Source organism: Larimichthys crocea, chromosome III, assembly GCF_000972845.2.
Source record: "Larimichthys crocea isolate SSNF chromosome III, L_crocea_2.0, whole genome shotgun sequence".
Classification (NCBI taxonomy): Eukaryota; Metazoa; Chordata; class Actinopteri; family Sciaenidae; genus Larimichthys; species Larimichthys crocea.
Window position 1 is genome coordinate 39,098,085 of NC_040013.1, and position 26,694 is coordinate 39,124,778.

At 39.0% G+C, this 26,694-nt stretch overlaps 1 protein-coding gene across 1 annotated transcript; it reads left to right on the forward strand.

Annotated features, from left to right (window-relative positions):
* The first annotated feature begins 1,323 nt into the window (after positions 1–1,323).
* On the forward strand, positions 1,324–25,403 carry klf5l (Kruppel like factor 5 like). Its single transcript, XM_010737339.3, has 4 exons — positions 1,324–1,600; positions 12,971–13,913; positions 15,008–15,067; positions 23,046–25,403. Exons 1-4 carry the CDS (start codon positions 1,460–1,462, stop codon positions 23,222–23,224), a joined length of 1,323 nt encoding a protein of 440 aa, XP_010735641.3. The 5' UTR covers positions 1,324–1,459; the 3' UTR covers positions 23,225–25,403.
* Positions 25,404–26,694: the final 1,291 nt, after the last annotated feature.

Below are 26,694 nucleotides of genomic sequence, written 5' to 3' on the forward strand. Positions count from 1 at the left end.
TTAAGAGGATTAGTTCTGACATAAAGAATGCATTAGATTTTCTGACCACACACTTGATCTTTGTATGTTTCTATTTAGTCTTAGAACCCATGAGTTGTCTGACAACAATTTAGCCTGTTTCAGTAGCGAGCGGAAAAGGGTAATGGATATCTGGGCCAAGAGTTCCTCTATAGTCTGATTAGGATCTTGATACGCAAGAATGATGAGAAAGACACATTTTCTGCTAATCTTGATAAATACATATTTGCATATGAATACAGCTAACCTTTGGGGGGAAAAAACAAGGATAAATCACCGTTAGACGATAGCTGATGGGTTGCAATGTTGTATTTCGGCCAGTGCGTTCCACTTTATTTGCTCCTCACATGAACTGCTCAAATGTGACTGGTCTCTTCCTTGCACACAGAATTCATATGCAGACATCTGTTAATCGAGATTAGTTTCCAATAACGTAAACTATTCTTGTGCAAAGCTGTCATTAATCACCATGACTATTGCTGAACTTGCTAAAATGCACAGTCATGTCATCTTTCTACTATCTCCTGTGTGTTCATGTGCACACACAACCATCTTTCAAGGTCTGTTACATTCCAAGTTCAACCAGCTTATTCCACTATTTCACCAGCCTATTGTTGAATACAATAGGTCTAGGGCTAGGCCACAGGTGAACTTTGTCAGCAGTGACTCATTTATTTCTTATTTTTGTGACGGGAATACACATTATTGCAAAAATAAACGGAAGAAACGTGACACTGAAAAAAAGATGAAAGGTCCTTTTTTACCCTTTTATATCAGTGGTTTTCTTTTGTTTATCTTTTTCTTTCTTGTGGATGATACTTCTTTTATCCATCCTGAAGAGGAAAAGGCCGAACTCTGAAACGAGTTCCCGGACTGTTGCGCTCATTTTGGTTTTCCAAGGAACTGCTGGTTCACATCCTGATTAATCTTTAAGCTAACATTCAGTTGTCTTTTTGTGTGAAAGGAATGCACAATATTGCAACATGCATATTGCAATTATTAATTATTCTTATTTAGCATTTCATTTTCATTTATTTATTTATTTATTTTTATTGAGATTAGCACAACCAAGCTTGTAGTCATTGTATCTCTCTCTGCCTCTGTGTGTGTGTGTGTGTGTGTGTGTGTGTGTGTGTGTGTGTGCTTTGGCTGATGCCCTCCAGTTGTTTTTTCCTCCTTTCCCTGGAGTCTCAGGTGAGTCCCTCCCACCACACATCTGATTGGACCCCAAGACGCATCGCCTGCTCTCATTGGCTGTGTCGTGTGTTCATCGTCGGTTCCAGGTAGCAGGTCTATACTTGAGCTCAGGTAAAACCTACCTGTGAGTCAGAACAGAAAGGAAGGCTGTGGGATTATTTCGTAGTTTTCAGCTACAATAAGTCGCAGTTTTATGTACTTATAACCCAAATTCACCGGGAGATATATTTGTTTAATCATTCTAATGGCAGCGAGTGTAGGACTGGCCATGAATCCGCCGCATACGACAGAAGAAAGAGCGGTTTTCACGCAGCTGAAGCCAGTGAGGATGTCAGGAGCAGAGGGCGCTGAGGACGCATCCGTGTTTGAAGACGTCAAACCCGGGGTGAGAGTTTCCGTCGACCCGCTGAGGACGGCCGGGCTCCCGGTGAACCGGAGGTCCGGCCACTCTGGGTGTTTTTTTTTTAAACTCTTAATTATTCTTTAACATTCACTTTGATGTCTCAGAAGACAGCGTGGCCTCAGGTGCAACTTAAGGCAAAAAGAAAAAGTCGTTTTGAGGATAAACAAAGCTGCTAACAACCATTTAATTACTGCTGAGCTGCATGTCCCCCCCTCCTCCTCTCCTTATCAGGCTGCTTTTACCTGTGAAAAGAAGCAGCTCACCTGTACAGGGAGCCAGGCAGGTTAAAGTCCTACACAGACACCTGACATGTTAGAATAAGTAGGTAAAGTTCACCTGTAAGATGTGTTTGGAGCAACTAGTGGCAGTTTTTGCAATACAAATGATTCAAATCAAACTTTATTTGTAGGTTTGTTTGACAAGGAAAATTGATTTTTTTTTTCTTTTCTTTTTCTTTTTTTTTGATTTTCTGAATAGAATTGCGTTCGCACATGATACGGTATGTAGTAACAGATATTTCTGGATACAAAAAAAAGTCCTGTTAATATATTTACGAGAAAGCAACAAGCTTTTTGTGGTTGTCTATTTGCCAACAAAAAAGCTTTATATTTGGACTAAAAAAAACAAAAAAACATTACAACACGATTCATGATTAACGATATTCATTTTTGCATTAATATTTTTTCATTTTCATTTAATTCATTGCAAATCACCATATTGCAGCCATACTTTATACACATGCTGTGCTGTTGATTTAAACATATCGTGACGTTAATATCCTGCTGGATTCACTTGTTTATTTTGATTATTACAAACACACTAAGCTGGGTCAGAGAGGAACTGAGCGCACATGCGGTTTCCTGCTTGTTTCCTCAAAATGTGATGACCGACGCTGCCTGAAGAACCTGTTCGGTCATGGGATTTGATCACATGATGGAGAACAGCACATTGACTTTTAGACAAGTCTGTAAAATGGCTCCTTCTCCATCAATCATCGCATTCCTTTGTAGGTCTGCCAGTCCAGATCTACAAAGAAGTCAGAATAGTTTGCAGAAACGCACCTGAACATACCAGGAAGTAACTCCTGTCATGTTTTAGCAGGCGATCGCGCCTCACTAATTGTAGAAAATTAAGAATACAAAAGGATGAGCTATGTTTCATGACCATCTCCATCACCTTCTTTGTTAAACATAGACAAACAGCAGAGACATGACAGCTGCATTAAAGTTAAATGGCTGTGAATTGTACGATGGCCCTCCATGATCACAACAGAGCGCAAACAGAAACCGGACGCCTTCATACTATGCTGCGTTTGGCGTCCTGCCAGGTGTTTGGTAAACAGACAGTAGACCCCGACACCTGAGGCCAGAACTGCTCTGCTCCTCTTTGGGTCTCACATGAAAAGCAACGTAGAGCCCCAAGTGGATCTGATCTGATGAAGATGATTCTTTGCTTTCATTCTAATCTGGTGGTGTTGATGGCGTGTGGATGCGCTCTTTGTGCCTGTGTGCAACATATTCCACACAAAGCATCTTGTGTTGAACAGGCCCGGCTTGTGCTGTTGATTTTTATGCAAACTTGAAATGAAAGCAGTCACATGCTAGCGCTGTTTTGAATTAACTTTAGTGTCTCCATCAGCTGGACAGGTGCGATCATTGAAGAGAAGCAGTCAAACATTTCTGCATGTTTTTATGAGTAAATGTAGCCCATGGCTGCAAGTGACGATTACTTTCATTAATGATTCATCTGTGGATCATTTTCTTTATTAATCCATCAGTTGTTTGGTCCATGAAATGGTGAAAAACATTGATCCCAACGTCCAATGTGGCATCCTTAAATGTTGTTTTGACCACAACCCCAAGACATTTAGTTTAATGTCATAGAGGATTAAAGAAATCAGAAAATATATTCACATTTAGGAAGCTAAAATCAGAGAATTTGGACTTATTTTTTTCTCAAAAAATGACTCAAAACAATTGGTCCGATAGGCAAGGTGTAGAAGTGTTGTTCAGATACCCGCCTTTATTGGTTATGGAGTTTGTCTTAAGTTTTCTTCCCTTTTCTAATCATACAACTGTCATATTAGTAGAACTGTTATTTTTACATCCGTTTTTTAGTGTCTTGTAGCATTTTTAGTTATTCTTTCTTCAAATTTTTAAGCGATGTAGAACACAACGCTGCCTGTCTTACTGCAGATAAATGTAGGCCACATTTAGCAGTCATAAACAGAGTTATTTTATAGCCCAAGTGAGCTGGTTTGTGTGCCTTTAGGCTTTTAAGAATCACTATGTAATGCAACTGAGAAGCAAGTTGTCAATCATTGACTTGAGCATCATTAGATAAATCTTTGTCTTGTTTGCGTAAGAATCCTCAACATCATTAACCAAGTTCATATTTTAATATAAAAACACCTTGTGTCACATTGGTCGGCTCTGAGGACACAAAATGGCCAACATTCAACTGCTCTTTTCTCTTGTTTCTCGTTGCTGTAACATGCAGTGCTTGATGTTATGCAAAACATGGCTTCAAGAACAAAGACATTGGGTTAAGTGAAATAGTTACCCCTCAGGCAAATTCATGCCATCTGCAGCTTCACAGTGTTTACCTTATGTGCACTTGATTCCCCATGAATGTAGATGAAGCGTTTCTCCACCACGTTCTTCACAGATCACAGATTGATCTCTGTCTGTCTGTAAGTTTCACCCTTTTTCTTCTCCTGTTTAAAGTAATGGGCTCAGGAAGTATGGGTTTAAAAAAAAAAAAAAAAAAAAGGTCTGTTTCTTGTCTCTTGTCAATTCCTTTTCTTTTCTCTTCTGTCATTGTGTTGGTGTTTTAAAAAGCATTTAACAGAGCCAGTATCGTGACAGCAGTATGTTGCTCGACCTGTCTGAGCAGGGCCCACATTTCTATAGACCGCCTCGAGGAGAATGATAAAGGCCGACCTCATGAGAAAGTCACAGCAGCAGTAAAAGGCTGATGAGGCAACTCAAAGACACTGTCTCATGCTGATGTCTTCATTTAAGTGAAAGATGCTAAAACATCCGTATAGCTCAGGAGAACTGCAGCTGATAATGCTCCACTGGTTAATCGCTACAAGAAACCCATTCCTTATTTCACATTAATTCATGTAAAGATATGAATTTAGACTTGTAGATGCTGCTCTTGCGTAACTCATCAGTCACCTGAGGAATTTCTTTTTGTCACTTCACACTGGTGTCATGTGTTTGTTGTATAACACTCAAGCAGCAGCTTTCAACCACACAGGCAATAAATCTCCTGCATGTAAACCTGCAGTGATTATTTAAAAGACGGTGAACTTCGTCGTTATTTTTAGTCTGTGATGTTTCTTTACTGCATCAACATTTTGTTAGCCGAAGTTGGCCTGATTTGTGTCCATCTTTTTCTTCCAAATGGTGCATATGTTATGCTGGAATTAATCCATTCATGTGCCTCTGCAGTAATGGTGGAATAAGTAACTAATAACTAATGAAACCTATTTCCAGATTCTTTTGTCATTATATCACCAATGGGTTTCGTGTAAGACTGAGCGTAGACGACAGGAGAAGTTACAGAGTAACTTCATGGCGTGCACATCAAGAGTGTGCTGCCAGTCATGCCTAATGATTCCTGAAGATCAATACTTAGATATGGTTTAAACTTGGTTTTTACATTTTTTACTTCCTGGCATATGGATGTGTTTGACTTTAAGCTCACATTTTGACATTTTAACTTCTGCATATTTCCTGTTATGTCAGCCTTCCTTTAGTGGGTTGTCAGACATTACCTATTCTTTTCTGGATCCTTGTTGCCGACAGACATTGTTCATCCCACTGAAAGCTGAAATGGTTTTTGTTTGACTAATGATTTGACTCCCAGCACAACACATGCAGATAATTTGCATCTGAGCAAGTGTCTGCCAACGAGTCTTAGCTCGCAGAATCCCACAATGATTAGTGATGGGAAATGTGATATGGGGATGGGCAAGTTTCAGCTTTTAATTTAGAGATTGTGTTAGTCTTTTTTTTCTCCTGGTAGCATTGATTTGGCACAATTAAACTCAACAAACTATAGCTATAAGTTTCTTCTGAGATTTGATATGTGTGTAGAACACCCTCTTTGAGAGAGAAAATTGTCTTTTGTGCACGTTATGTCAAATGTTTTTTTCAGTTTTTTCTGAGATTTTATTCATCTTTCGTAAACCTGCATCATTATGGCAAAAGAAACATACATTACTATCTGATAAACAAGTATTTAATGTTTCTGCCTGATGTATATGGAAACCCATAAATCAGTCTGCATAGTCAGTTTGTGCCAGCACGCGGAGCAGAGATTCATCATTTGACTCATGCTGTTATCTGTTCAGATTGTTTGGGCTGCTGATGTCATCTGTACCCATCATGCCCGGCCACGTTTCTGTACCAGACAACACATGCCGTCCACAGACAGTCATATCTTATGGTTTCCTAATACCTGTGGTTTCGCAAACTCATCAACTGAAGCTGCAAAATTGGTTTACCCATTAGTCGTCTGGAAAAACAGTGAAAATTGTTCTGGTGATTGAAAACAAAAGGTGAAATCATCATGTGGTGAGGGAAGTTTGAACTCCTTAATATGTAAAGTGATTGTAGGTTATTGTTAAGTATCTGATGGCATTCGAAATCAAGATTACCAGTAGACGAACCCTGGATCCAGGACTGAAAAAGCCCCCCCAGACACCCCACCCCTCTTACTGCAAGCTAAATTTGAGAAGGACCTTTTCTATTTGTGGGACAATATAGAACAAAGAGTGACAAGAAATAAGAGACAGAAATAGGATGACACGTGAGAGAGGTTATTGTTTGGACGAACTGTTAACCTGAATATCAGGATATTGCAGTTCAGCTCCAAAGAATTCTGTCCCGAAATGATTTATGTTTACACAACGATAAGTGGCAAAGAAGAATTTTTCTGACTTTGTCAGAGAGGTGTTGGTTCATGTTACAGTTCATTCTCTGAGTATATGCGTGATCCTCAGCAAAAGTAACTATGTTTCCTGTTTTGTGTCTAAATGATTAGTGGGGGCAACATTTTTTTAAGAGGAATCCAGTATTGAGCAAGAACACCAGAGCTGGTAGTAACAAAACTAGGCTGCAACGTAATTCTTTGGGGTGATTGCATATTGTCGAAGTTATTGTGTAACTTAAATCACAAACTAACCAGAAACTGCCATGTAAAATTACCGATTTTGTCAATGGAGTCTGGTGGCTTTGAATAGAGCGATATTGCAACAGTTTCTGCCACCGCCCACAGACATGTCCTATTGTTCTACTGTCTTACTGATCCTAATACCTGTGGTTTGCAAACTTATCTTCTGAAACAAAATCTGACTTCCATAGTTTACCCCTCATTTGTCTGGAAAAAGCAGTGAAATTGTTCTGGTGAAATCATTCTGTGGTGAGGAAATAAAACATCCCAGTTAGACACCGGAAGTGGATGTGAGATCCAAAGTCACACAATAACACAAACAAACTTCAGCAACTCCTGTGTTCTGTGTGGTAAAGTTACTGTTTTTGGTCAATAGTCAAGAGTCCGGTGGCTTTGAACAAAGCAGCTGTTTCTGGTTAAACAAAAAGCATCTTACTCTTAAAAAAAAAAAGTCCACTCAATAATGTTGTCTCACAGACTTCAGACAATATGAGCTTATCAGTGGCAAAAACCACCACTTTTAGTTGACATGTTTTGACAAGGTGCAATCGCCTGGAAGGATTACATCGCAGCCCAGTTTTGCTTCTGCCAGCTGCAGCATTCTCACTCAGACCAATTTCAAAAGTCATTGTCGTACACGCAAAAACATGAGAAAATAGGGTCCAGGTTGAAAGATACTGAAGTTCACCTTTCAAGTATTCCCATACATCAATCATATACAGGATGTGAACATTTACGGACATTTTATGTTCATAAAGTATGTGTGAATACCAAATAAATCTTTTGACACTTGTGTGTAAATCTTCCATCATTGTCATACATACATAGGCCATAAAATAACAAAATAAATAGACAACACATATATTGACATCCAGGGGCCAATTTTACAGATGATTTTACAGACATGGAGTCATAAATGAAGATATGATATATTTGTATTTGCAGCATCCCAGCTATTGTGTGCAGTTATTAATATCATTGTAAATGCAGATTAATATGTTTTGTAACACCAAAGTGTTATCAAATGGGCATTTGACTTTCCATTTGATGACTTTACCCAGAAGAGCTAAAGTTGGCCACCCGGCAGTTAACACACCGCTGTCCTGGGAAGCCAAAACAAGCTTCCCTATCTCTCCCTCCATCAGTGATCATAAAACATCACCACAGTCTCAAAGGTTTTGTTTTTGCTCTGACGACCCTGTCATCATTTCTGCTCTGTTGACACTATCAGTTCAGTTTTTCTCTTTATGGAGATCCAAAGGCAAATGGTCACTGTTTCTTTGCATTCCTAAGAGCCATAAAAGAACGCTGGTGCGCAGACGCAGCCATTTGTGTAATTAGCAAAGAAAGGGAAGTGATGAAGATGGCAGACTTTGTAGCTTGGAGGCTTTTGGGTCATAGGAACTTTTTCATTGTGAGGCTGGCAGAGGTAGATGTTGAGTGTTTCATCAACATCCCAATTAGATAAAGTCCAGATGAATTTCAGTATTTCTATTAAAGATATACTCAGCATTAAAAAGTCTATACACTGTAAATGTTGCTTACATCTAGTTGCTATAACCTGCAGGGAAACACATATGACGAAACTTAATATCTATATGACTAGATAGATTTGCAAAAATAGTTAATTGTTTAACAATGAACACAGCAACTCCCATGATCCCACACTACTTCACAACATTGTTTTAATTTTTTGATGTGGGAGCCCTCCTAGTGGCAGAAATTACATGGTGTAAGAATATGTCAAAGATTTTGGTGATTAGGGTGGGTGCCCTCATGAAGTCTCATTATTCACTGAATCTCTTGAACAAGACCTACTATAGACACACCCAGCCAATTTTAGCCACGCTTGTGGCTTAGAAACGCAAAATTGGGGAATGAGCGGCTTTGTTTTTTAACAGCATGGGCAATATCCCATCATTTGAAACAATGTGAATTCATTTGAGTTAGTTATGGCATCACTGTGAACATAAAAACATGCTTTCATGTGGCGACAAAGTGCAGACGTTTTTAAAATCATATCAGCTGCACTCAACAATAACGTAACTTTGTCAGCAAAAGCCGACAAGATGTTCAGTGTGGTGGATTACTCTCTCACGCAAGCTGATTTTCATACAGTTTGTACTGATAGGACCGTACAGTAGACAGCAGTGTAAAGTGCATTCTCTTTGTAGTATACAGGGCTAAAACATATGAAGGTCTTTTAAGGATGGATGCCATATTGGCCCGAAAGTGTGGAAATTCCCACTCCATCCCATAAACCTGATAAGAGACTGTTCGTTATCAGGCAGAAGGATTCATAGCGGAGTAGTTGTACATGTTCTCCAATTATTAACTGAGTGACTGAAGTCTTGACCTGAAGATATTTTACTTGTTTACCACATAAATTGTACCACAATTTACCACATGTCTTGTAAATGTGTTGAGGATAGTTAACATTACTAAAAAGGCACTTTTTCAAATACATGTAGGACCAATAGCCCAAATAAACAATTCCACACTCAAAATGACAGGGTTTCCTTTTAGCTGTTAAATAGAAAAGAAATATTTAGTAAAATAACTTTATTGGATTGAAATTGAGTCATATTGTTCTTAAAGGCTGCAAGAACGGCTAACCTTTCCCTTAAGGATACCTTTAAACTGCATGCAGACACATAAATAAACTTGTCCTTCACTTTGTTTAAGGCTTAAACTTAACCTTGCAGCTCCATCCTTGGTTGATAACGCCGACCTCTCTCTGTACAGTGTCATCTTTGCATGTACGGAAAAGAGGCCAAATTGCAACATGCAAGCGAATCAGAGAGCAGGGGGTGACAATAGTAGGGATCAACAGCAGGCCAGCAGGGGATGTGACCAAGGGCACCTGAGGGTTACAGCTGCCAGCAGCCCAGCAGCACAGGGCCTGTCTGTGTCCTGGCCTGAAAGGCACACAGGAGCCCTCAGTGGGAACGAAACAGAGAGGCTGTTTTTGTTGTTTTTTTCCCTCAGTAAATAGAAGACTTTAATTTCACCAAGCACTCAGATTGCACCGATGACAAGGCTATGTGAGTGCTGCAGCGTTGAACGATGGACATGTATTAGCCCCACGGGCACGACTGAATAAACACACACATTTACATATATACACAGACACTTAAGAATACACACATGCATACGCAGAAAAAAAAAACTGTTTGTGGGAGAAACTTTGTGTTTTTGGTGTTTCTGCTGAAAATGGAAATACCTTCAGCAAATACTGACAACTGTTGTTATTTATGTTTAAAACGGTCAACAGGCTGAACTGGATTTACATTAACAACAACTTCAAACTCTTGCAAACACCTAAAAGAAAAAAAAAAGCCTGAAGTAAAAGTACAGAGCCAACAAGGAACGCAGAAATGTTTAAAAAAAGGACGAAGGCACATTAAAATATATATGTTCTGTCCTTCACACAAATATGCACTTACAGATTAACAGCATTTACACACACAAAGAACAGGCTGAAGTATGCATACAGCAACAGAACTCCAAGGTTTGTGTGTGAAAATATCTCAGCAGATTATTAATAGAGGGATGGTGTGTGTGTGTGTGTGTGTGTGTGTGTGTGTGTGTGTGTGTGTGTGTGTGTGTGTGTGTGTGTGGACGGTGCTGGCACTTGAAGCAGTGCTGCAGAATAACAGTGTTGAAACAGGCCTTCTCTGCTGCTTTGTGCCTCCTGTTCAGATGCTGGACGCGACCTCGAGCACATCAGCACCTCGTTAGGTCATTTGTTTCAGTCCAGGACTCCATAACTGGGTTATGCTTTCTATATTGGGTGCAGGTCATACTGATGAAGACGATTTCACTCATCAAAAATATAAAAAATGCTGCATTTAGATAGTAGAAAGTAAAAAATTGTAATTTTGCTAATAAGTTAGTTGGTTTCAGCTTCATAGATCTGATGATTTGCTTCATTTTCAACATTTTATGTCAGAGTAATTGAATATTTAGGGGTTTTGCTGGCCACTAGAGCTGCAGCTAATGATTCTTTTCGGTTAATCTGTTATAAACATATTCTTGATTATTTTCTGAGGTGTTTAGGTCATAAAATGTCACAAAAATAATAAAGTGTTTCACAAGGCAGGGTGAAATGTCTTGTTTTGTCCACAACAACAAATTTGAGCTGGTGAAATCAGAATTTCTAATCGTCGCAGCTCTGCTGCTCACATGCAAACGGTAATAAAAATAACCCAATATTTGTTTGCTTTTGTACATTCACAGTCACTCCTTCACTCCTCCCTCCCTTAATCCCTTCATCTGTGTCTACCCTTTGTCACTGTCAGATTTGTCTGGCTATTTTTACTTGATGGTGTTTAAGTTTCGTTCTGTCTATCTCATGCCTTCAGCCTTTTGTTTTGGTTTGGCTGACTGCATTTCTTTTCTTCAGCTTCTTTTTCTGCATGCAACAAAACACTGCCATCAGCCACACCCATAGAGGGAACGCTCTGCTTGTGTATGTTTCTTTGTGCGTAGTCGAGCAAGTGTGTCGGTTATTTAGTGTGTATCTGCTTCTGCATGCCTTAATTTGCATGCATGTTTGTTTGTTTTTTTGCATTTTTCTGACATATGCATGTATGCATTTGTATGTACTTTTATGTGTATGTGTATGTGTATTTGTGTGTGTGTGTGTGTGTGTGTGTGTGTGTGTGTGTGTGTGTGTGTGTGTGTGTATGTGGTCTGCCATACAGATTTATTATGCAACGCCTTATACACCTCTAAAGGAGTGACTCTGAATGACAAATATAAACACACACCAGTTTATCGGGATATCAGATAATGCCGTCCGCATGAACAAAAATACCTGCAATTTATTTTCCTAAACACTCCTCCACCTGTCCAGTCTTGTTGCTTAAAAACTGTTCTCTGTATGTGAACAAAGGCAAAATGTACACACCTTTTGTCACCTGTCACACAAACATATTTGATTGGCAGTTGCATCCCTGCCAACATAAGCAAACAGGTTAACGTATAATAATAATAATAATAAACTGATTTTTATTTTCAGATTGTTCAGCTCAGTTTGGTGCCTGTAACATCAACTTTTTCCAACAAGTTCTCACCTACTTCAAACCAGAGAGACAAGCACATATAAAAACATAAACACAGAAACAGTTTGTGTGCGTTTTACAGTCTTCCATTGGGTTGCAATAAAGTGTTTTAAGAGCTGAAAGTTTTAATCAGCACTTCTTGCTGCTTTTAACAAGTTTAATTAACTTCGTGGTTTAACAAACTCACAGATTTAAACGGTTTCTTGATGGTTTTCTGGTTAATGTGCTCTCTGCATGCAATGTGTGTCGTGAATTAAACACAGAGCGGTGGAGCTGTTAGAAGCAATTTAAGTGGTCAAATCCTTTTCAGACAGGTAGTTGTCGAGTCCAACTGGCTGACATCTCGTGCTGCAATGGTCATTTTCATTCTCGATTAATTGAAAAATGTTCATGACACAGCCTGAGGCTTTGAGAAGCTAAAATCAGATAACTTGGAGATCCATTTTCTTTACTGTTTTGTGATTTACGTTTCTTGTGGCTTAGTCTAATCTTCTCCAAATACTGTCCTCCACACATGCAGCCTTGCAGACATAAACAGTAACATACATACATTTTGGATGTATCTGAAACCCCTCTTCTGACAGTCCCTAATACTGGTCCTGGCTGTTTGTCAGTGCACCTAGCTCCATTGGGAAACAGGAATGTGAGGTATGAAAAAGGGGAGGATGATGGAGGGATGGAGGAGGAAGTCCTGGTACCAACTTCTCTAAAATCTTTCTTTTATCCATTCTTAATAGCTTCCTATCTCTTTTAATTACTCAGCTGTCTCCCTCTGATGTATTTATATATATTTTTATTCACTTGTTTCTGTTCACAGTGGATCATGTTGAACTGAGCCATGTCACAGTCACCTTATCACCATCTGTAATCCATTAATCTCACAAAATAATTACAGCAGTTAAACAAGTGCTCTGTCCATGTCGATGTTAAACAAACACTGTGCCAAACTGTAGCTGCTGCTGTGGATGTTTTCACTGCGTTCTCTGAAAGCTTTTCAAATCCTACAGTTGAACATTTGGTTGATTATTGCAAACATTATGTTTTTACCTTTGTGTTAAAATTGCAGCTTCACTAAACTTCTTTCTCTGTTGTTCCTTTTCAGATTCAACTAGACTTGGACAAATACCTTCCCCAGGTCAATAATTCTCTCTTGAGTCTGTCGACCGACACTGGTGACAAGAAATACAGACGAGAGAGTGCTTCCGTGGTTGACGAGTACTTCTCAGAGGACAAACCCACTGCCCCGTACAGCCTCAACATCAATGTCATCCTTCCCAGCACCACTCACCTCCGCACAGGCCTCTACCGGCCCAACACCAAGACCCTCACACCGCAGCAGATCAAGATAGAGCCAGGGCTGGAGGTGCCCTGCTCGATTCCCCCCACTGCCGCCACCACCCAGGCTCTGCCAGACTTCACCTCTGTCTTCAGTGTGCCGCCGGTGGTCAACAATGTTTTCATCAAACCAGACATGAACTCTGGAGGAGTGGCGTGTGTGACCGCAACATCCCAGCAGCACCAACAGCAGCCAAATTTGGACGCCGAGCTTCACATCGGACCCCCGGCTCCCCAGCAGCAGGTCTACCACATGCCCATCACCAGCTGTGCTGACCTCACCATGACTCTTTCCCACAGCAGCCCATCGGGCCACACCTCCAGCGGTGGCAGGACCATGCTGAACCTCGGCGGTGTATCATTGCCAACGACTAACGGCAACTACATGATGCCAGAGCACCATATGCAGCAGCACCATGGTTACTACCAAGCCTCTCCAGCCAACTCATCACAGCATACGGGGCCTCACAGCCTGCCACCCTCACCCCCAAACTCTCAGCCTGGGAGCCCAGACGGTCAGGCAGATCTCAGCTTAGCACCCCAACCTCCGCCTCCATACCAGCAGCGCCTGGGAGGGATAAAGGTGACGGGGTTGTCACCACACGCCTTGTTGATGACACATGGCCAGGGTGTCCTGACAGGTCCCAAATACAACAGACGGAACAACCCAGAGCTGGAGAAGAGGAGGATCCACTTCTGTGACTACCCAGGTCTGTGGTTTATTTGTATTTAACTGAAATATCACAGTAACACATTTAACTTCGCATTAATTTTAGCAAAAGGAGAGAATAATTCTCTACTGATGCAAGAAACCTCTTTGGTTTCAGGTTTTGTATTTGTGTCCAGGCCTTGAGTGATAAAGTCTAATGACTAAACAGATTACTCTGTTAGTTTCAAGACCGCGTCATTTAATGTAAAGTGAAAAAGCAAAGTGATATGCACTTAAATTAACTTTATTGGCATGATATTTTCATTTATGTGTTGTGTCCCTGTCTATGTGCCACTCCAGGCAAAAGACAATCACTGATCATGTCTAGAGTGCCTTAGGCAATATCCAAAGCAGCATGTAATCCAATATCTGTCCATACCCACAAAGAGTAAACACTGAAGTACGCTAGTGCTGTTCTGTATATTTCCATTTTTAACACAACAAACAATCAGCAGCTTGAGATTTTTGGGATTTAATAACAGTTTGCTGCACCAATAACTAATGAAAACAAGTTTCAGCAAGTTGGTTTAAATTGTTTTCTACCAATGTTACTGTCGTGTAAATATACTCAACACTCAAAGCTGAAAATATGTCAATAATATACTGCCTCTCTTTCTCTCTACATGCTTTAACACACACATTTGTCAATACAGGAAAAACAGAACAGAAAAAACAGATAATCAACCTAAATCTAAATCTAGAAAATTAGTCTTATATCATTTTTCTGACTTCAGGCCATAAAACAAGGCAGACATTTGTCGCTTTACTCTTTCTAAGATGATGTAAATTGACTGAAAATTCTTTACTGATTAAACAAACTAACCTAAATTAAGTATATTATCCAGTATAAACGCATAAACTGTTTGTAAAAGTGTGAGTGTTTGAAACCAACATTTAGAAATGGTCCATCTGGCGTCCCCCTTCAAAGATCTGTGTTACCGAATTTGTGAATGAGTGTTTGTCCACTGTTATGTCAGTGTCACTGGTTCACAGGTGAAAAACAACTCCAGCAAAAGCACATTTTCTCCCTGGGTAACCGCTCTATGGCCAAGGTAAACTTTATGGCTCATGATCTTTCTCTGATTTCTTTTTCAGGCTGCACCAAAGTTTACACAAAGAGCTCTCATCTGAAGGCACACCAAAGGACGCACACAGGTAAGAAACCAGTTCCCCATAGCTTTAATTTGAATCAGATGCTGGAAATGTTAGCGTTACAGATACATCTGAATAGTCCCTTCCAAAAACAATCCTTCTCAGGTGCAATGCAATCTGATAAAAGGTGTAAAGTAAAATAATAAAATAAAGATTTCAGGTTCTGAGAATTAGGATTGTTTTTGAAGTTCTGTTTTGGCCAAAATGTGTCCACATTTATTCACTCTTCCTGTCCAGATCAGAACTAACTAAACCAGCGAACATCCAGTCACAATCTCATGAGTATACCCATTAAGCTCAGAGTTCAGTTGACTTCAGTTCATTTATTGTATATTGCATATTTTGTCACATTGCCAGTTTCGGTACACCCAGTAACTATAATAGAGACGAAGAACACAATGAAAAGGAAAAACAAAATAGAGGCAATTCTAGTTTGCTCAAGAGTTTTGTTTTTTTTTCTCCGCCATGTTTATACGTGCTCATACCTGTCCTCTGAGCTTCCCCAGAGAGAGAGAACAAAGACGTGGGGGAAGGAGGAGGAGGGGAGGATGAAGGAAGAGGAAAAGAAAAAAAAAAGAAAAAAGAGGGAAGACACACAGTTAAAAACGAAGGCCAAACCAGTTACTCCTGCTTTTCAGTCTCTTTTCAGAGGATAGAGGAGGAGGAAGGTGGGGGGTTTGCAGAATGGGGGAAGGCCAGTTTCAATGTGTTTCCCTTCTGTAAGATGAAACCTGTGGATTCCTAGCCGCCTCAGAACTGAATTTTGGAGATTTACTCATGCGATTAAAGCTGCAAAGCTCCTCCGGTGTGAAAACCGTGACGAGCGAACATGTGAATCTATGCGCAAATAGAAACAGACCTTTCTATGGTCATAAACAGATAAGATGAAACTTTATGGATGCCAGTGGGGAAGTTGGGTTGTCGCAGCCGCAACAGGATGCACGAGTGCAAAAGACAAATAGACTATAAAGTATGCAGTGAGAAGAGTAAACACAGAAATTATACAGTGATGCAAACTGAATTAGATGATGGACCATTCTGGAGGTTTTTATGTTTTAGTCAAGAAGCAATAATAATCTTATTAAAATAAAATGAGAACTTTACAGTATTTTTTGTAGTACAACGTGCTGTAGCCAGAATAACATGGTCACGTTCAAACTATCACTTTGTCTTTGGCGGAGCACTGTCAATAGATGAATCATCTGTGGTTGTCAATGAATTAATGCACAACTGCAAAATCATTTGGCACCTGGAGGAGGTTTGTTATTAACATGATATCAATTGATTAATCAACTGTTCAATTTAGGAACAGTTTAAAAAAAATGTTTTATAGTTCTTTTTGCTTGAATACAAAATGATTTGACTACTAAATGTGTCTCATTGACTTAGCGACCAACACACATTGTTGAAACAAGCAGTTTTAAGGAGATCCAATCCAACATTTTTGGCTTTTGTCAATCAGTGGTCCTTTCTGCTTATTGTGTTCTGATACTTATGGCACTGGAACATGCACAACAGACAGCAACGTGTCCATGTCTTGTATGAAAAGTAAACTGCCTGGTTTAGTCATTCTGGTCACTCAGTATCTTCCAAACAGGCTTGTGATCTGGCAAAACCAGGCTTGCCTAGTCTTGCTTTGCATTCAGTTGATGATGACTCATAAGTTAGAAATGGTGAAGTGACTGTTCTAAAGTGCAGGAAATGTTTCAGGCAAATCAAGCCAAATGAATAAAACCCCAACCAGAGAGTGGACACAACAGATCAAGTGATCACAAGAGATTGCCAGTCATATACCGCTTCTTTTCTTTGTTATTGTGTGCATCCTTTTAACTATGGAGTACCTCAAGGCTCTTTCCTGGGTCCCCTTTTTAGTTTTCTATCTATGTGCTTTCTCCAGGAGAAATCAGCTATAGCCCTAACTTTTTTTCCCCACCACTACAGATAACAAACATCTCAATGTGACTGTAAACTTCTGACTTTATTACTTGATACTTTCTGGTGAAAACTACCTTTTGGATTATTATAGTTGCAGTCCTGTTTGCATCAACATAAAATGGTTTTAAACTGTACTGTAGGTGTTTTTTTCATTCTCTGACTTGCAGAAAGTTATTCATGCGTTATCTTTTCCAGAATTGATTAATGCAGTTCTCTGTTTGCCTACTTGAGTGGTGAAGCCTGTTCACACCTTCAACTCATACAGAAAGCTGCAACCAGTCTTCTATCCACGGCAAATATAAGAGATAACACAAGCCACATTAGTGCCTTGTTACATTGGCTTTTTCTTATTGCCTGGCTCCAGAAATACTCTGAAAATACTTATTCTATTAGTATACATATATTCCTAACAGAGCTTCAGAGATGCTCTCTGGGTGTTTGCATCCTTGTTTACATTCGACGAACAGTGATTAACATACTTACCCATTAAAGTTTGATTATGGGATTTGAAGGCTCATACGGACACCAACAGTTTTTGGGTTGGGGTTAAATATTTAATTGAACAAATAATTGTTTGGTGTTATACATTACATTATAATAACCCAAAGCTTAAGCTGATATATAAATGTATTGTTTTGTCATACCAACAATCTGAAACTGAAACACCTTCAGTTTAGAAGACTAAAAGAAAACAAAAGATCTCAGATTTTTTGGCGTGGAATTTTTTATTCAGTAGCTTAAGCCGTGATTTAGCCGTGATTTATTACAGTAATAATCTACATGTTGCATCCGCACTCATGTCAGCAGAGAATCTTTAATGTGGTGAAACGTCAGCTTTCATGTGTGTGTGTTTCAATTCACTGAGAGTGACATATGACTCTTTCTTCTTTTTAAGGAGGTACTAGGAAGTTGTGCAGTGCAGGTCTGTTTGCAAGCATGATGACATGATAAAATATGCTAATATTATTTTAAGTGTCAGTTTCATTTCTTTCTTTCACCAGAAGTGTCCTACATTCCAAAGGCTGATATGTACTTCTCACTATTATAGAGTAGTAATCGTCTCAGAAGGTTTTAGTTAGGTCTGACTGCACAACGTCAAGACGTAGTTGATTAGGTCATGTTGAAGATACTATAGAGCAAGTTGCTGCAGTTTCCTCTCACAGGTCAAAGACCTGTGTATCCTGCATCCCACACAGTGCATGCTGGGATCATGGCTGACGGTGCATGAGACAGGCTAAGAGCTTGATGTATAAGAGTTGCTCTGCTAAACTCCTCCAAATCAGCTTCATTAGCTGCATAGTGCTTTATAACTCTAAACCTTCTAACTAGATACTATCAAATCCGAGTAGTTTTGCATTATTTTGCTGTAAAGCCGTTATCTTCAGGCAAACAGGCTTAACAGGATATCAAACAACTAGTGGTGGAATGTAACTAACTGCACTCAGTTAAGTTTAGGTACTTTTACTTCACTTGATACTGCATTTTGCTGATAGCACTTACAGAGTAAGTACAGAGTACAGACATGTAATAAAGCATTTCTAGACTTTTTTTTGTCAGGTTGCCAGTTTAAATCCTTGTTGATGTGCATGACTATCTCACTATCATCAAAACAATCTGCCCCCAGTCGTGGTTGGTTGGGGGTGGACCAACCTTGACCATGGCCTCAGCAACCATTTGAACTCTGCACGTTGACTTTTGTAATTATGTTAGTGCGCATGTGTGTGTGTGTGTGTATGTGTATGTGTATGTGTATGTGTACGTGTATGTGTATGTGTATGTGTGTGTATGTGTGTATGTATGTATGTGTGTGTGTGTGTGTGTGTGTGTGTGTGTGTGTGTGTGTAAAGAGTCGAGTGCTATCAGCCTGATTACCCTCCAGCCCTCTTCACAAACACTAACTGAGCTGATAAAGCTAAGAAGTCCACAAAGAGTTTATGGGCGTCCTGGAGAGCCTGAAAGTGTTTGTTCTTTGACTCAGTTCAACGGGCCGAGATGGTTTCAAAATGTTAACGCACTGCTGCTGTATTCATGTGTATACTGTGTATAGTAAGGGATGAATGGTTTGAAAAATATAGTTTCTCCTCTGGTATTTTATTTTTCTTATCGGTATATTTGCATTATTGATGGATGATCGTTGAGAGTGGGTGGAAACCGTTTCATGTGACTTTTAGTCTCCTTACTGTTCGCTGCATTTAAGAAATTTAATATGTAATGTTTGCATTTGAGTCAAGATTGAGTCATTACACTAAAGACTATCAACTTATATGAAATGTTAGTTGACTTTAGATTAAAGGTATCATATCATATCATATCATATCAAAAGTACATTAAAAAAGTCAACCAAGTAGAATTGTAATAAAGAAAACTAGTGATGAACATCATCCTCCTCATTTTATTGAAAGCTTTATATTCAAATGATTTCTATCATAGGGTTGAAATGAATCTTATTCATTTCTTATACCTTTTGTCTGGTTTTAACCTCATTTTGTCTGTGTCCTGAAGTTATAACTGTAGAGGATCAAACCACCAGTAATCAGTTCAGGATGTCAGAGACTTGAGGCCTCCTATAGAGTAAATATATATATATGTTCTTTAGACATCAGCCCGCAACAAAAGCTTTTTTTTTTTATCCCCAAGTGATTGATACACTGTAGCTGTTACACCACCCGTACATTTCTGAGTGTGTGTTCTGTTCTGTGTAAGACTGCGTTTTTGTTCATTGTGGTTTAATAACGTATTCAAACAGGCACTTATTAGTGTATATTGTGTGTGTGTTGGAGAGGGAGAGATAATAGTTTGGTCATTTCTAATCAGCCACCTGATCAAACATTCCCTGTCCATTGTAAACCAGTGCCTGTAAAGGCTTTTTGAGCGCTGATGCCTTTTTAGTTTCAAAGGAGACGTCTGTGTTTTCAGTCCGGTGTTAAGAGATGAAAACTAGACACAGAAATCATCTACATAGGTGTGTTAGTTAAGGTGCTTTCCAATGCCAAAGACTAATTCACATCAGTGCTTTAATCAACATTTGGTTTCGAAGAGAAATACCAATTAAGTTGTTTTTTAACACCAGTGTGTAGTTACTGAATGCCTCAGTCCCTACTCAGAGCCAGTGTTTGGTACGGACTACAGACTCCATGGAAGAGGACCCGCTTAGTCTAAGGCAACAGAAACATAGTAATTGTTATTCTCAGGTGATTATACACTAATGAAAACATAGTTATGAGCATTCAGCCCCTTACATCTTACACAAATCTGAAACTGAACCTGTTTTTGTTTTGGGGGAAAATCTCTGCTCTTTTGCTCTTAAAGACATAGCTTAAAGCAGACATGTGTGATGCTCATCACTTTAGTAGTAATTAGTTGACCAGCAAGTAAATTTTACCATTTTCCTTTTTGACTAAAATTACCTCTTCATTCATATATCCATGCACAATTTCACCTGACCTTTTGGCAGCTTGTTTAGAAATGTATACCCGTCAAGTGTGTTTGTTTTGTGTGTGTGGATGTGTCGTATTTCACCGCCTTGTTTGCCAGCCCTTAGGGGATAATAGTCTAAGAGAGGCGGCTGTGCTTTTGACCCCGACAGTGCAGCTATAGCGCAAAATCAAACACACCTGCGACTCGAGAGAGACATTTGTACACTGCCTCTACACACACATCAAGAGCGGTTGACTCTAGAAACAGGATATTGTCCTGATTGGAGGCTGAAGTGCTTCTGAGCCTCTGATGTGCTCATTGGATTCAAGCTTCTCTGGTTTAGTCGTGTAGAGGGGTAAAGAAGATGTTTAAAGATGTTATCATGTGTATAATTGTAAACAAAAATAACAGTTTTATTCAAAAACATTAGTGATATATCATTTTTAAACTTAAAGACATCCCCAAATCATTTTTAAACGCTATTTGGATTTGATTTAAAAGGCTGTTTCTGTGGATTTTATTTTTAGATTAAAACTCAAAAACACACAAAGTTTTTCAGTTTATCCTGAATCCCTCCCTGTGCTCTTTGGACCCCTTTACTCCGCTAATAGCTGTCACTAAGTGATTGATGGTCAATAGCAGAAGCTATCTAATCAGCACTAAGGGGAGGCCCATGCTGGTAACGAGCACTTGATGACCCAAGCGGCCAAAAACAGTCACGCTCCCTTGACACTGGCTGATAAAAGAGTTTCCTGGAGGATTTTCGGCCAAGGACACAACTTAGAAATTGCATTAAATATCTAATACAACACAATAAAATGCTTCTTTGAAAAGATGGAGGGCACTACGGGACAAAAATGATTATGAATGAAGAATGATTTTAGTTCTTACAGGGAACAAAAAAACCCAGCAACAACTGAAAAACACAAACATTAGATCTTTTATATCCTGAACCTTTTTTACATTAAACCACAGTTTCAGGTACCTAACTTTATTGCTCTTAAGTTATGTTTGTACTCATGCCTTGCATTGATTGTCCGACATTAATTTCCACCTCAGCTATGAAAGATGACTTTTTTTTTCCTCTTGTGTGCATACCAGCCTATTCAACAGACCCCTTTTCTCTTTGTTGATGATTAGCTCACTGTTTGGCAATAGCACGTTGTGGCACAGAACAGAAATGTCAATGTTTGGGTGGGGAAGGATAAGTGTGGTGTTAGATTTAGTTGGCTGATTTCATAGGTTCTCTCTTTTTATGCCTTCTTATCCACAACTACCTTATAATTATACAACAATGGTATATGGTTTATTTTCAAGAGTTAGAGATGTGAGTGAACAAATGAACTAAAGCTCTAACACAAATAAGTTTTCATATTTAAAGGTACCCTGTGGAAGTTTGGTCTAAACCTTGTTTTGTTGACATGCAACACCAAAAAGCATCTAACAAACATGTTGAATGCATTTTTTTCCCCTCCATAAAACATTTGTCAAAAGAGTATTTTAATTTGTGCCATTGTTTACATCTATATTTGCAACAAAACATTGCTCTATACTCCTACTGTTGGTCAAAAACTGCACAAGATACCTTTTTAACAAAGGTTTAGCAAAGCAATCACAGCACGTGTTTTCATCCTACCAGTGTGGACACTAGATCTGCTCTAGCATGTCCTGTTTTTGTCACTTCAGTCAAATCAGGATGTGTTATAGACATAAAAGACCTGCAGGTTTAAAACTTAGCTCAGGATCTTAACACATATGGGCAGTTTTTAAGTGGTTACAGAAGAAACCCACAGTCGTGTTAGAATTTACATCAGTGATCACGAAGTTGGAATAATACATTAGTATTTGTATAGTGGCTTTAAACAGCAAAGTTAGATGCCGCCCTTCTATCTTGATGATGAATTAAGCACAAATTAAATTAAACATTTTGCTGCATTTAGGTCAAAATGTTTCATCTCTTAAAAAACGTTTAAAATCTCAAAACAGGCAGCTCTACGTCTGCCTCAACACACACATACACAGTCTGATAATTACAAATATAACTGTAAAAAAGTTGCCACTACACTTCATTAACAAACTAAAACACGTTTCCTCTATTAAGAAATATCACCTCATAAACATTAATGTAAAACCGAACAAATCAGCCATGACATGTTGTTGCTCGTCCACTGTTTCATGTTTTATCTCTGCTGTCATCGTTCATAACTGATAGGAATGACTGACTAAAATAAAAACCTGTTTTTTCAGTGTTGTCAAAGTCTGCTTGGCGGTGTATTCAAGTACACTCTGACATTTGTCATTTGATAGTTAGGCACTGAAAAGTGTCACACATCAATGTTACTCTGCAGATTCGGGAAAGAGACAACAAGGTTCACAGTTTTCAGCGCAGTGGTGTGTTTGACAAAGAGAAAAACAAAGGTCTGAATTATCTGGCTCTAGCAAGGTTTTTGGAAGTAGTTTTTCATAGCAAGCGGATAAATAGAAACCAACCCATAGACAACCCCTTGTCTTAAAACTACTGCTGAGATGCCAATGAACTGGAGATCCCAAAAAACTCAAACTGTATTTGTTTTAATTATGAGAAAAAAAGTTCTGTTCATTGCTAACACCTCCGTCCTCTCTCTTGCAGGCGAGAAGCCGTACCGTTGTACATGGGAGAGCTGCGACTGGCGCTTCGCCCGATCGGACGAACTCACCAGACACTACCGGAAACACACCGGAGCCAAACCCTTCAAGTGCGTCGCCTGCAGCCGCTGCTTCTCACGCTCTGACCACCTGGCCCTGCACATGAAGCGTCACCAGAATTAACACAGACATACCTGTATATACAAAACTAATCTCACACACACACATACAAACAAAAGAGCAGTATCCATACATAACAGGCACCGGAAACAAAATAGGGGATCAACATGAACAGATATACAACCAACATCATCCCTGATTTATTCTGGTGCTCTGTGCTTGTTAACTGATAGCAGGCAATTGGTTGGCCATGGTCAGTTTTTGAACCTGAAGAGGCATTATGCATGTGTATTTGTGGGTCACAGGGAATGTGGTCAACAGTAGAAGTTGTAGGTAAATTTTTTGAATGATTAACATCCAGTTATGGAGATTTCAGGAGAACTTATTATCAGTTTCACTCCAGTGAACGTACTTCCAGGCAGCTGCAACGGCTCGCTCTATCACATGCAAAATGTCTTGTCGTTTTTCTGTCATCTGCTATCAGTCAACACAGTGTTTGCTTGGGTCTTAACACCAGAGCTAATGATCCACCAGGGGACCCAGAGATGATTTTGGTGTCTGTTCTCATCACTCAACAGATTTAAAATATGAACTGCTCCGACTCCTAGAAACACGCGATACATTCACATTAGAACTCTGGTGTCAGATTTGGGATTGATTACATCCTGGAAACAACTTTCTTCTGCTGCCAACTTCATCACTATCACCATCATCATCACTGTCAGTCTTTTATCATTTTGAGGTATGAACTTTTAAGGAGACGTGGAATTGAATTTCCCTACATCCTGCTTATTGTAAATACTTGTGTACATATATTTGTGTGTGTATATGTATGTCTGAGAATACAACGAATGTATTGAGATTTATACTTGACTTTTTTTTTTTTTAAATGTTAATGATATGAGTAATATTCCACGTCGAAACTTCCTTGAGATTTAATCTCCTTTAAAAAAAGAGAGAGAGAGAGAGAGTAAATAAACAATCAAGAGACACAATCCGAGAACTCTCCATGGAAAAGTTAATAATCGTCTAGTTATGCTTGTTTCAGCACAGGTACTACCTGTCGAGCTCAGAGAGCGGAGTGATTTGCCAATGTTTGTATCCATGACATTACCCGTTGCCGTGGCGACAGAGCTCCTCTGACGACAGTTTGCGGTTTGCCCGCTGTTTCTATTCAGCGCTGGGTTTTCTCCCCCTCCCCTTTCATTTTTTTTCTTTTCTTCTTCCTCCTGTATTAGTTCAACACTTCAACTCGAGAAACACGGAGATGGGTGGATAGACCTGTTATGTAAACGTTCCTAATCGTTTTAATGTGTAGAACAGCTGATTAGAGTCCGTTAACTGTATGAACAAGTCAACGTTCACTTCTTTACATGACATTAACTGTCAGTTCCTGCTGTGTTTTGAATCCATCTCGACTGTGTAGTTGTGCAGCTCAATAACATAAGTAACAAGAGAAAGATATAGTGCACAGTACTCCATGAACTAAAACAATGTTACCAAGCAATTAATTGTGAAACTGGAAAAAAGAGAAAATAATCTGTAATCATTTTCTGTGAGATTTTAAGATTCGAAATTTAAAAACCATCAGCGGCAACCCCACACAAACATGACACTTTTCCAGTTTGTCAGAATAATAACTGACATTTAAATGTCTCCCGGTGGAGCGAGTGATCAATAGTCCCCATAAAACCTGAACCTCAGAGGTTCAGATCTACATGGCGGTAAATTAAGATTTAATATTTGATTGTGAGACAATCCAACATAAAACACAGACAAATGAGTTGAAGCAACAGTGAACCCAAATTATTTTTACACAAGATGTGTCCTAGTGACGCATAGATGCAATTGAACCATTAAACCTACTAAAACTGTGTGTTACTTGTGTTGCAAGTCATTTTTGTACCAATCATTTTTGAACAGCTCCGATCAAAGAACAAATGTTTTATTGAGCTTTAACGTCATGAAGCAACTCGATGGGACTGGCCTCCAACTCGCTCAAAAAAAAAAGACTCATTCTACTTGCACAATGTCGCGTGACGTGTTTCTGTTTTCCTGTCAACTCTACAGTAATGTTATTTTTGCCTTCAACCTTAGTGATCACCTTACAGTGCTTTTTCTTCCTCATATTACTTCACTTTTCAGTTAGTGTTGGACATCTTGCAACGTTAGCCAGTCAGCCAAGTACTGAAATGAAGAATACATTATCAGCTGAAAAAAAAAGAAAAAAGAAAAAGAATCCGCATAACTAGCTAACAGAACATAAGATGGTTATGAAAAACTATAATTACTGTTAACAATATGTACAAAGCTAACTGACAAGCAAAGTAACTTAAAGGATGAACAAACACTGTAAGGGGATCACTAAGGTTGGAGGCTAGGTTTAATGTTACTGTAAAGTTGATGAGAAGCAAACAGACGTGCAGTTCGTTAATCAGATATAGGTCACACTACTTTATGCATGCTGTTTCTCCACAAGGGGAGCTCTGCAGTTCTTCCTGCCGACCTTGCGCCACCTACAGGAAAGGAATGTAACAGCAGCAGCACTTAGCCACTCTGCAGCTGGATGATACTGGCAGGGTTGTTTTCAGGTGCTTTGTATGAATAGCATTGTATGTCTTAGTACTTAGACTTGGCATTTATTTAACTGAAACATTTAGACTGCTAAGTGAGTTTGGTTGATTTTTATTGTCATTGCAACCTAACCCTGTTTGTACTGTGCTTAGGCTATAGGCTCCACCCAACCTGAAAGTAGGAACAAGCATGAAGCGTTGATTGACCCAGGTCTGTCCAGCATGTGTGAGTTTAGTTATTGCAACATTACAGTTGTTTTTATATTTCTATATAAATTTATTCCCAAGGAAACAAGTTCTCCTGTCTCTCAAGGAGGGATGGCCGACCACCCACTGTGTACATAACTGTAGTTTTAGCTTTAATAGAAGACTTTGTAAATATTTGTTTGGTTTTATTTCCTATTATAATATTAATATTTTTTTTTTCCTTTTTTAACTAATGGGACTTTAGATCGGTATGTGAATGCTTGTTTAATTTTGTTTTGATACTGTGTGTGTAAGAGAATTTATCAATTTATGTACAAATTGATAAGAACAACAACTGTGTATTTTTTTGTTTTCCTGTTTGTGCAAGACGCTGCAATTAAATAAAAAAAGGATTCATAAAATAGAGGATTGTTTCCTTGTTTCTTTGGTCTTTGAGCATATTTAATTTGTAAATAGCAACAACTGAATGACCATTTTCTATAAAATGTTGATTCTTAGGAAAGTGTCTGTGACTGAACCTATTTTTTACAGATGTTTATTTTAAATATGTGAATTGTCTGACTGAGCCAAAGGTATACCGTCTTTGTCTTTATTCCCTTCACAAATCTGGAGAAATGTCACATAACATAATTTAGGAAAACTTAAAAAAGATTACAACAAGAAACACACAAAAAACTAAGTAAAAACAATGATCCAATGAAAACTAAGAAATATATATATTTTTAAAAACAACATGGGGAAGAAAGAAGAAAG